Genomic DNA, 12,432 nt, shown 5'->3' with positions numbered 1-12,432 from the left:
GACATATAGACAGACAGAGGGGACGAGACAGATAGAGAGACGGCCAGAAAGAGAGACAGAGAGGGTTAGACATGGGCACAAACACAGACTCGGAGAAAGAGAGACAGAGAGGGTTAGACATGGGCACAAACACAGACTCGGAGAAAGAGAGACAGAGAGGGTTAGACATGGGCACAAACACAGACTCGGAGAAAGAGAGACAGAGAGGGTTAGACATGGGCACTAACACAGACTCGGAGAAAGAGAGACAGAGAGGGTTAGACATGGGCACTAACACAGACTCGGAGAAAGAGAGACGGAGAGGGTTAGACATGGGGACTAACACAGGCTCGGAGAAAGAGAGACGGAGAGGGTTAGACATGGGCACAAACACAGACTCGGAGAAAGAGAGACAGAGAGTGTTAGACATGGGCACAAACATAGGCTCGGAGAAAGAGAGACAGAGAGTGTTAGACATGGGCACAAACATAGGCTCGGAGAAAGAGAGACAGAGAGGGTTAGACATGGGCACAAACACAGGCTCGGAGAAAGAGAGACAGAGAGTGTTAGACATGGGCACAAACACAGACTCGTAGAAAGAGAGACAGAGAGGGTTAGCCATGGGGTCAAACACAGACTCGTAGAAAGAGAGACAGAGAGTGTTAGACATGGGGACTAACACAGACTCGGAGAAAGAGAGACAGAGAGGGTTAGACATGGGCACAAACACAGGCTCGGAGAAAGAGAGACAGAGAGGGTTAGACATGGGGACTAACACAGACTCGGAGAAAGAGAGACAGAGAGGGTTAGACATGGGGACTAACACAGGCTCGGAGAAAGAGAGACAGAGAGGGTTAGACATGGGCACAAACACAGACTCGGAGAAAGAGAGACAGAGAGGGTTAGACATGGGGACTAACACAGACTCGGAGAAAGAGAGACAGAGAGGGTTAGACATGGGGACTAACACAGACTCGGAGAAAGAGAGACAGAGAGGGTTAGACATGGGGACTAACACAGACTCGGAGAAAGAGAGACACACAGAGCAAGACAAAGACAGATACATAAAAAGGACAGACAGGCAGACACATTATCAGGCAGACAGAGACAGTTATTGCGTGTGTGTCTCCACGCTCTCTATGTTGTGGTTCATCACTACTACTCAGGATGCTATGACCGGCGTGTGCGCATGTGTTCCTGTTTCACGCGTATTTCGTCGTGTCTGATTGGCCCTTTGTTGGTTTGTGTTTTACAACACCTTTGCGTGCGTCTTAATTGTACTGACTAAACTGATTGCACTTTATTTGTCCAGACACAAAAAGCAAATCGTTTTATCGGCATTAAAGCGTCTGGACCGTGGCAGACAGGAACCCACAGCGGTTGGTTCGCTTTCTTTGCTCTCTGCCGTTGGACGAACCTGAAACGGGTGAAGATAATTGGACAGACTCTCGCGCAGGGATTTGACCCCCTCAGCCACCCAGCTCCACAAAGCGTATAGGGTTGAACTTGGGTACGTGAGCAAATTGAGGCCTTCGGGGGGATCAATGCTAGGACGTGATGGGATGTTTAATAGAACCGGGCTTTCGCACAGGCGACGACATGATTGGTGCAAGTCAAGGAAGTCACGCGTGTGATCAATCCGCTTTGGATTGGCAAACATCGTGACACAGTGTGAATAAGGACGGGCACAATTGATATAATATTATGAAGACCTCCCGTCCGCCACATTACTCGTTTGTTTCTAAGAGCACATTTATAAATTTATCTTGTCGTGCTCCTTTATGTGGTGAGTGAGAGAAATCTGTATTGACATTGTGTGACTGTGTCAATAGAATTATAATTTCTAGCGCCTGTATTGCGGCGTAGGCTGTTATCGTAGGTATGACGTCGGTGTGACGTGGGTTTCAGGGTTTCGTCATTTCACAGACAGGGGTGTCAGCTTGTGTCTGTCGGTTACGTCTGCGTGTTCGGTTTGAATGAAAACACACAGACTATGCATTTGTTTGAATATTCCTGAATGGGGAATGCTTAGTTTTGTTCTTAATAAGTTAAATTAGTTTAGATCGTATTGATAAAAGAATGTTTGGGGTGGCGACGCATAATCAAGCAGCGTCATGTAGGACCCTCTCCCCCCTTCCCCTTTTCCCGACTAAAATGAGTAAAAGTTGTAATGAACTCGGCCAAAGTTGAAACAAACGCGCACTTGTGGCCTGGACTGGCAGAGAAAGAACATGTCAAGCCTTGCCGGCCTTGGGATGAATTATGCATTTGTGATGCATTTGTGAAGTGAAAAAGTGTGTGTTGGTGTGTACCAATTGGAGTGATGGAGTGTGTGTTGGCTGTATGTCCTGGAACTGAATGCTGTTCACCAGGGAGTGTTTCGTGTCCAGAGATGATGTAGACCAGGTGAGAATAGACCTTTTGTTATCGGTACATCTTCTTTGGAATTGGCACAATAATTTGATTGTTCTTTAGTCATGTGAATGTGTGGAATTAGATCTCAGCAAGCACAGAAAGTTGGTTCCCTCTCGGACCAATATTGGATTTGGCTAAATGGTCTGTTGTTTTGTCTGGAAATTGACAGCTGTAATAAAATGATGTGTAATTAACAACAGAAGAGAAGGCCAACGATAAGATTGAGAAAACCAAACATGCATGATGTAATACTGGAACTTGAATGATTGTAATTGTGGTGTTGATGACTGTGTGAGATGATACTTTGATATGAATTGTCGCTTCGGTAATTACTGACTTTGCTTTTACTTTTTGTTTTCCCAGCCGAGCGGACTCTTGGTGGGATAGCGTGTATAGCGTAGTGTATGTTTAGCATAGCGTGTATGTTTATCATAGCGTGTATTTTTTACTACAGCGTTTATGATAGCGTGTGTGTTTAGTACTAGCGTGTTAGTTCTAGGTAGTGTTTTACTACCGTGTTTAATAGCGTGTTTTAGAGCACACGTACACCAGTGACTTTATAGTGGTGTGGCAACAGAACTTTTTCGTAGTAGAGATTTGCCTCACCCCACTTCTGACACCACATTTTGGCGTCGCCCGACAGTACAGATAAGTGGACACATATTTTGAGAATAGAAAGTAGTACGGTAGTACACGAGTAGTTTAGGTATACACGCTATCCCACCCGTCACCAACCTGGAACCACCCGTCACCAACCTGGAACCACCGTCACCAACCTGGAACGACCCGGTGATGGACGGACTTTGGAGGAGAGACTCCAGCTCGACTATCGACCAACCCCAGGGAGTGGACGACTTTAACACCGTCAATTTCCGAGGATCTGTGGTGACTGTGTTTGTTTCTGCACGTGCCAGTAATGTGAAAGGACATTTAGTGGAACGTATCGACGGCCAACGGTGAGTGGAATTTTTAAATATCTTCCACAGAGGAACAGTGGCTGATGCGGAACAGGCGTCCTGATACCGTGTACGTTCTGTATATCTGCTTTATCATGTCTTGCTACTGACCCGGTAGTGACATTTTGCTGAATTCGTGGACTTGTGGGTCTAGTGAGCATTACTGCATATTTGCCTCATTTTGTGTGCTGTGTTTATGTTCAAGCATTTTGTATACATGTGAGCAGAATAGTGTCACTAGTGTGATATTGTTGTTTTATTGTTCACCATGAGCGACGGTGAGATGGAAGAGGCAGTGGGTGGTAGTCCCAGGAGCACCCCCACAGTATCTTTTCACCGCGATCGCCCTGAAATGTTAACCATGCGAGGTCTGGGGAGGGGTAGGTTTTTCAGCCCAGCTTCTTCCACTTCACCGAACCTCACGGTTATTGTGCCGACTCCAAGGAAGGTGCGCAGGTTCTCTGGGGAAGATTCAGCTTACACTGTGGACGAATTCATATCCAGTGTATCTAGAGCAATTCCTAGAGAGGAAGATTCTGTGCAGTTTGTGCTAGAGCATCTAGAAGGGGCGGCAAGGAGGGAAGTGCGTTCTTGTGGTCAGAACATAGAGAGTCTCATTGTGTTGTTTTCAGTGTTGAGAGCAGCATTTGGGGATGACAGGACGTTGCCAGAGATTACTAGGTCATTTGCCAGTAGAGTACAGGGTCCACAGGAGGGAATTAGGGAGTATTCATGTGCTTTGTCAGACTTGTTTTCTGATCTCCAAAAGAAAGAACAGTCGGCAGGAAGGCCGGTTAGCTCACAAGAACTACTGAATGATCAGTTTATTGAGGGACTGCAAGACAAGAACTTGGTTTGGGAGCTGCGTTGCCTGAGGAGGGACAGACAACTTGATTATGCCAAGTTACGCGTTCGAGCGTTAGAGTGGGAGTCTCTACACAAGGGCAAGGGCAGGCCTAGAGTAAGCAGTCACATGGCAGCAACTGATTCGGCAGACTCTGAGTTTCAGTCCTTGAAGGCAGAAATACATAGGCTGAAAAAGATGCTGGAAGAGCAGGCAAAAAGTTCGAGGATAGGGGGTGGTGATGTCGACGAACGCAGCCGTGGACGTGGACAAACTAAGTTCCGTTGGACCGATAGCGGACAGCCCATTTGTTTCAAATGTAAACAGCCAGGGCATATGCAGAGAAGTTGCCCAAAAAACAAACCAGGGGGTAGAAAATCAGAAGTTCAGGTCGAGACTGAGATGAGAGGGGAGGCTTTAAACAGGGAAAGTCGGATGTAGAGAGCCATACGCCCGACTTCCGTGGCTCTACAGGCTCATTTTGGCAACAGTCAGTTGGTGGGAAACCTGAGGTGAAGGCTAAGCTAGAAGGGAAAGAGTTTAACTGTTTATTGGACACAGGATCACAGGTGTCGATAATGAGTGAAAACGTTTTTCAGAAGCATTTTAGCCACCTTGACTTGGTTCGCGAACGTATGGTACGTTTGGTTGGGGCCAACGGTCTGGATATTCCTTACATAGGATATGTGGTACTGGATGTCGAAATAGGTGGGCAGGTTGTAGAGTCACGTGGTGTTCTAGTCAAAGCTGGAAAGTTGGAACCTGATGTCTTAATTGGCATGAACGTGATAGGAGAGCTGGATAAGGTAGAAATAAACTGTCCAAAAAGGAGAGATCAGTCAGAGTCTTGTGTGGGGATAGCAAAACTTTCTTGTGATGTCTTTCTGCCAGCTAGGTCAGTTATGCAGGTGAACGTGTCAGTTCCAAAAACAAACTTAGGGGATGAGTTGGTCATAGAGCCCCTACGTGGTAGCCATGGTAGATTTCTTGTAGCTCAGACTGTAGCCAAGAAAAATGCTAAGTGGCAAGTCCCAGTCGTCAACGTTGGCGAAGAAGGCATACTTTTGAAAGCGCGTACACCGATAGGTACAGTTCATACTGTCGGTCATGTAGTTTGTCAGTCGGTAGAGGTCACAGAAACCGACAGAGAAATAACCTTTTCTCAGGGTCAGTCAAAACCCCCTAGTGCAAAGAAAACAGAAATTGATCTGTCAGACTGTGATGCAAGTCCAGAAGAAAAAGAACAGCTGCAACAGTTGTTTGCAGAGTTTTCTGATACGTTGATTCAGAATGACTTGGATTTGGGATTTGCTAACAAGGTCAAGCACACCATCCCTGATGATGATGTGCCAGTAGCACAGACTTTTCGTAGAATCCCACCTACTCAGCTAGGTGAAGTGAAGAAACACATACAAGAACTATTGGAAAAGGATATTATCCAACCCAGTAGTAGTGCATATGCTGCACCCATTGTACTTGTACGGAAAAAGAACGGTGAGCTGAGGCTCTGCGTAGACTATAGAAAGCTCAATGCTAAGACAAGACGTGACGCATACCCACTGCCACGTATTGATGAGACTCTTGATGCCTTGCACGGAGCGACTTACTTTACGACGCTTGATTTGGTGTCTGGGTATTACCAGGTCGCGATGGATGAAAAAGATCAACACAAAACGGCATTCACTACGCCTTTCGGGTTGTACGAGTACAAACGGATGCCGTTCGGTTTGTGTACAGCTCCCCAAACCTTTCAGAGACTCATGTCCACTGGGATGTCCGATTTGTTGTTTCAAATCTTGATCGTATACTTGGACGACATGTTGGTGTTCAGTCAAACTTTTGAAGAGCATTTGCAAAGACTGCGACAGGTGTTGCTCAGACTCAGGGAGCTAGGCCTGAAATTGAACCCATCAAAATGCCATTTATGTCAGCGGTCGGTCCAGTACTTGGGCTACACCGTGTCGGGTGAAGGAATTGCCACAGAAGAAGAAAAGGTCAAAGTCGTGAAAGACTGGCCGAGACCTAAGTCGCTGAAAGATTTGAGGTCATTTCTGGGGTTCGCTTCATACTATCGAAGATTTGTGGCTGGATTTTCAAAGATGGCAGGCCCTCTCCATGCACTAGTGGGACAGATGACGCAGAATGGGGCTGGAAAACGTGGAAAAAACGTAGAGATAGGGGAAAGATGGACAGCAGACTGCCAACAAGCATTCGATAGGCTTAAAGACGCACTCACGTCTACGCCAGTTTTGGGGTACGCTGATTATTCGAAACCATTCATCCTTGAGACTGATGCTAGTTTGCATGGGTTTGGTGCTGTCTTGACACAGGAACAGGGAGGCAAGAAGCGTGTGATCGCATACGCTAGTCGCACACTTAGACCAGGAGAGAAAAATCCTGTGAACTACAGCTCTATGAGGTTAGAACTGGGTGCTCTAAGGTGGGCTATCTGTGAGAAGTTTAGGGGCTATCTTCTGGGTGCGCAGTTTGTTGTTCTGACAGACAACAACCCCCTTAGGTACTTGACGACTGCTAAACTTGGGGCAGTAGAACAGAGGTGGGTAGCCCAGTTGGCTACGTTTGACTTTACGGTTCAGTACCGAAGTGGCAAATCAAATGTGGCGGCAGATGTGCTGTCCAGAGCATTGTGCCAAGAACCAGGAGAAGAGGATAGTGATAATGAGGTTGTACCAGCTGAGTACAAAACAGGGAGCTCGGTCCCAGTAGAATTAGGTTCTGCGGGATGGGAGAAGGTTTTAGCGATGGGTGTGAGTGCTGAGTCGATGAGCGAAGATGATGAAGTTGATAGGCCCAGGGAAGGAGAGAAAACGGGGTCAGATTTGGGTGCCACACAGTCCCTGCCATCCATCTCTGTAGAAGAGCTGCAAAAAATGCAGAAAGAAGACACTTCCATAAGACTGATGGCAGAGTTTGTGAAAAGAGGAGAGTGTCCCAGCGGGAAGGAGGTGGAAGGGAAAGGACTCGATTTTGTAACTTTGAAGAGACAATGGGAGAGACTGACTATGAAGGACGGACTTTTGTTCCGCCAAGTCACTCCACCACATACGGAACAGAAAGTGCTGCAGTTGGTTTTGCCAGAACCATTGCGCCAGTCTGTGTTTGAGAGTGTTCATACCTCGGGGCACCAAGGGGTGGAGAGGACGGCCCGATTGTTGCAAGAAAGATGCTATTGGCCAGGCATGTTTGCCGATGTAGGGCGTTGGGTTGAGCAGTGTGAGCGTTGTAACGTTGCCAAGATGCCTCACATCAAAACGCGTGCGCCCTTGGGACATTTGATAGCGACAAGACCCTTGGAGGTTGTGGCAATTGACTTTACAGTCCTCGACAAGGCCTCGGATGGTCGTGAAAATGTTTTGGTTATCACGGATGTGTTTACGAAGTTTACTGTTGCCGTACCAACACGTGATCAGAAAGCGACCACTGTAGCCAAAGCCCTTGTGAAAAACTGGTTTCAACAGTACGGGATACCTTCGCGGATACACTCCGACAATGGTAGAAACTTTGAAGGGTTAGTCATCAAGGAGTTGTGCGCCTTGTATGGGATCAAGAAATCCAGAACAACCCCATACCATCCGCAGGGCAATGCCCAATGTGAACGGTACAATCGGACGATGCATGATTACTTGCGTACTCTGCCTCCCGAGAAAAAACGCAAATGGCCTGAGTACTTGCCAGAACTCGTCTACACATACAATGTGACACCGCACTCCTCATGTCACATCAGCCCTTACCAGCTGCTTTTCGGCCAAGCACCAAAACTGCCGGTTGATTTCCTGTTAGGCATTCGGGAAGAAGACAAACCGGTATCGGTAACTGACTGGGTTCATGAACATCAGGAACGGTTGCGTGTAGCACAAGAGCATGCACAGAAACAACAGCAGAGGGCAGCATCCGAACGCAAGTTGAAGCACGATCGGAAAGTACACGCTGAAAAGTTGAACGTCGGGGATGTTGTTTTGTTGCGTGATCACCCGCTAGGCCGTAACAAAATACAGGACGCATGGAAAACAGAAAAGTACAGAGTACGCGTTGTGCCAGAAGAAGATGGTGCTCCGGTTGTTGTAGAACCCGTTCGGGGCGGAGAGTTGAAAAGAGTACACAGAAATGAGGTCAGAAAATGTAAGGCACCTGTACCAGCGCCTAGGCGTCGCCCAGTAGTCTTGCCAAATTTTGATGAGCGACCAAAAACTGATGTTGTTGGTGATGACCGCACCTCAGATTCACGGTCAGAGACAGAAAGTGAGAGTGAGACTCCGGTAGTAAGGAGGAGCAATAGAAGGACAGCAGGCAAACACTCTAACTTGTACAAGGAACCCCGCACAGTGCATTCGCGTGCAGTTGACGTACTCCCTCGGTTCCTTCGGATCATGGAAACATTATTGGATTCTTAGGGAGTGGGTTCAAGTAAAGTTGGGGAGCAGCTGTTCTGTGTTGCCTATTGTTTAGTGCAGGTTAGGCATGTAAATATGTTCTAAGGTTACTTTGTTGTGAAAAATTTTTTTTAGCGTCCTTGACAGTACGTTGTTCTCTGTCCTCGGGATCATTTTTTTCTTTTATTATTCAATGAGAATTCCCCCCCCCCCCCCCCCCCCCTGATCTGTATCATCAACAAGTCGAAGTCTTTGTTAGCAATAGTTTCGGTACAGTCAATGCATCTTTAAATAGTGGTTGACATGTAGGTTCGAAATGTGTTGATAGTTTCGGTACAGTCAATGCATCTTTAAATAGTGGTTGACATGTAGGTTCGAAATGTGTTAATAGTTTCGGTACAGTCAATGCATCTTTAAATAGTGGTTGACATGTAGGTTCGAAATGTGGTAATAGTTTCGGTACAGTCAATGCATCTTTAAATAGTGGTTGACGTGTAGGTTCGAAATGTGTTACTCAGGATTAGCTTTTGTGACTGAGACTTGCGACGGCTGAAGATATAGGTTAGCCCAATTTGAGTTTTGATTGGTTGTTGAAACTTCTTTGGTGGTTAGGTTTTAACATCATGTTTTTGTTTCCAAGACATGCCTTCAGGAGAAGTCATGCTAAGTTGGGGAGAATGTGGTGAGTGAGAGAAATCTGTATTGACATTGTGTGACTGTGTCAATAGAATTATAATTTCTAGCGCCTGTATTGCGGCGTAGGCTGTTATCGTAGGTATGACGTCGGTGTGACGTGGGTTTCAGGGTTTCGTCATTTCACAGACAGGGGTGTCAGCTTGTGTCTGTCGGTTACGTGTGCGTGTTCGGTTTGAATGAAAACACACAGACTATGCATTTGTTTGAATATTCCTGAATGGGGAATGCTTAGTTTTGTTCTTAATAAGTTAAATTAGTTTAGATCGTATTGATAAAAGAATGTTTGGGGTGGCGACGCATAATCAAGCAGCGTCATGTAGGACCCTCTCCCCCCTTCCCCTTTTCCCGACTAAAATGAGTAAAAGTTGTAATGAACTCGGCCAAAGTTGAAACAAACGCGCACTTGTGGCCTGGACTGGCAGAGAAAGAACATGTCAAGCCTTGCCGGCCTTGGGATGAATTATGCATTTGTGATGCATTTGTGAAGTGAAAAAGTGTGTGTTGGTGTGTACCAATTGGAGTGATGGAGTGTGTGTTGGCTGTATGTCCTGGAACTGAATGCTGTTCACCAGGGAGTGTTTCGTGTCCAGAGATGATGTAGACCAGGTGAGAATAGACCTTTTGTTATCGGTACATCTTCTTTGGAATTGGCACAATAATTTGATTGTTCTTTAGTCATGTGAATGTGTGGAATTAGATCTCAGCAAGCACAGAAAGTTGGTTCCCTCTCGGACCAATATTGGATTTGGCTAAATGGTCTGTTGTTTTGTCTGGAAATTGACAGCTGTAATAAAATGATGTGTAATTAACAACAGAAGAGAAGGCCAACGATAAGATTGAGAAAACCAAACATGCATGATGTAATACTGGAACTTGAATGATTGTAATTGTGGTGTTGATGACTGTGTGAGATGATACTTTGATATGAATTGTCGCTTCGGTAATTACTGACTTTGCTTTTACTTTTTGTTTTCCCAGCCGAGCGGACTCTTGGTGGGATAGCGTGTATAGCGTAGTGTATGTTTAGCATAGCGTGTATGTTTAGCATAGCGTGTTTATGATAGCGTGTATGTTTATCATAGCGTGTATTTTTTACTACAGCGTTTATGATAGCGTGTGTGTTTAGTACTAGCGTGTTAGTTCTAGGTAGTGTTTTACTACCGTGTTTAATAGCGTGTTTTAGAGCACACGTACACCAGTGACTTTATAGTGGTGTGGCAACAGAACTTTTTCGTTGTAGAGATTTGCCTCAAGCTACTTCTGAGTTGAGTGCGGAGTATGTGTTTCCACCTTTTTCAGACTAAGTGTTGAAAATGTTTATTGAAAAGTAGCATTAGTCTGACGAACCTATTTTTAACTTTTATTTTAAATGCTTGGTGATTGCGTGCGTGAGTGTTATGCAATAAAGAGGACAGAGAACATCATTCAATGTATTCATCAAACTTTTTATTGTTTGTGTACTCTCTCCCTCTCGCTTTTTTGTAAAATATTGCTGACACCCGCATGCGCTCCACCACATTTATTATAACATTTTTTTAGCCTATAAACACGTCATGTCCCTAATAGGCTCTAGTTCCTGTGAGGACGTTAAACTGAAGTCACCAACCAACCAACCATTCAATTATGGCTTTGTATTTATGCAACTGAATATAAACTGTTTAAACCAAGACCTCCCGTCCATGATAAAACAATCAGACAGGAAGACCCCCCATGGCGCAAACCGATAGACTTACACAGAAACAAAGAAATGTACTCGTACTACCCAGCATGGTATCAACATTAGATACGAGATTAGAACAAACAAAATGACCACACATAGTGCAAACCGATAGACTTACAAAGAAACAAAGAAATGTACTCGTACTACCCAGCATGGTATCAAAATTAGATACGAGATTAAAACAAGTCGCTTAAAGCGAAAATACAATATTTAGTCAAGTAGCTGTCGAACTCACAGAATGAAACTGAACGCAATGCCATTTTTCAGCAAGACCGTATACTCGTAGCATCGTCAGTCCACCGCTCATGGCAAAGGCAGTGAAGTTGACAAGAAGAGCGGGGTAGTAGTTGCGCTAAGAAGGATAGCACGCTTTTCTGTACCTCTCTTTGTTTTAACTTTCTGAGCGTGTTTTTAATCCAAACATATCATATCTATATGTTTTTGGAATCAGGAACCGACAAGGAATAAGATGAAAGTGTTTTTAAATTGATTTGGACAATTTAATTTTGATAATAATTTTTATATATTTAATTTTCAGAGCTTGTTTTTAATCCGAATATAATATATTTATATGTTTTTGGAATCAGCAAATGATGGAAAATAAGATAAACGTAAATTTGGATCGTTTTATAAATTTTTATTTTTTTTTTACAATTTTCAGATTTTTAATGACCAAAGTCATTAATTAATTTTTAAGCCACCAAGCTGAAATGCAATACCGAAGTCCGGGCTTTGTCGAAGATTACTTGACCAAAATTTCAACCAATTTGGTTGAAAAATGAGGGCGTGACAGTGCCGCCTCAACTTTCACGAAAAGCCGGATATGACGTCATCAAAGACATTTATCAAAAAAATGAAAAAAACGTTCGGGGATTTCATACCCAGGAACTCTCATGTCAAATTTAATAAAGATCGGTCCAGTAGTTTAGTCTGAATCGCTCTACACACACACACACACACACGCACAGACAGACAGACACACATACACCACGACCCTCGTCTCGATTCCCCCTCGATGTTAAAATATTTAGTCAAAACTTGACTAAATATAAAAAACAAAATGACCACACATAGCGCAAACCGATAGCCTTACAAAGAAACGAAGAAATGTATTCGTACTACCCAGCATGGTATCAAAATTAGATACGAGATTAAAAAAACAAAAGATAAGATAAGATAAGATAAGAAACTTTAATGTCCAGTTTCATTTTACACAAACATGGACATTTTTCTTTTGGCACCACATCGCATTTCTAATAAGACAGACACACGATCATTAAGACAAACACACGATCATTAAGACAAACACACGATCATTAAGACAAACACACGTTCATTAAGACAAACACACGTTCATTAAGACAAACACACGATCATTAAGACAAACACACGATCATTAAGACAAACACACGATCATTAAGACAAACACAC

The 12,432-nt window shown here is 44.5% G+C and overlaps 2 protein-coding genes across 2 annotated transcripts in view; one reads left to right on the top strand and one right to left on the bottom strand.

Annotated features, from left to right (window-relative positions):
* Positions 1–12,432, bottom strand: part of LOC138946402 (uncharacterized) — a 78,936-nt gene that overhangs the window by 55,920 nt on the left and 10,584 nt on the right. The gene's annotated exons all lie outside the window — the stretch shown is intronic.
* LOC138950995 (uncharacterized) lies at positions 3,018–4,635 on the top strand. Its single transcript, XM_070322701.1, has one exon. It carries the CDS (start codon positions 3,619–3,621, stop codon positions 4,633–4,635), a length of 1,017 nt encoding a protein of 338 aa, XP_070178802.1. The 5' UTR covers positions 3,018–3,618.

Source organism: Littorina saxatilis, linkage group LG1 (genome assembly GCF_037325665.1).
Source record: "Littorina saxatilis isolate snail1 linkage group LG1, US_GU_Lsax_2.0, whole genome shotgun sequence".
Taxonomy (NCBI): Eukaryota; Metazoa; Mollusca; class Gastropoda; order Littorinimorpha; family Littorinidae; genus Littorina; species Littorina saxatilis.
The sequence above is the reverse complement of the archived record's forward strand: the minus strand, read 5'-3'. Positions and strand labels throughout refer to the sequence as shown.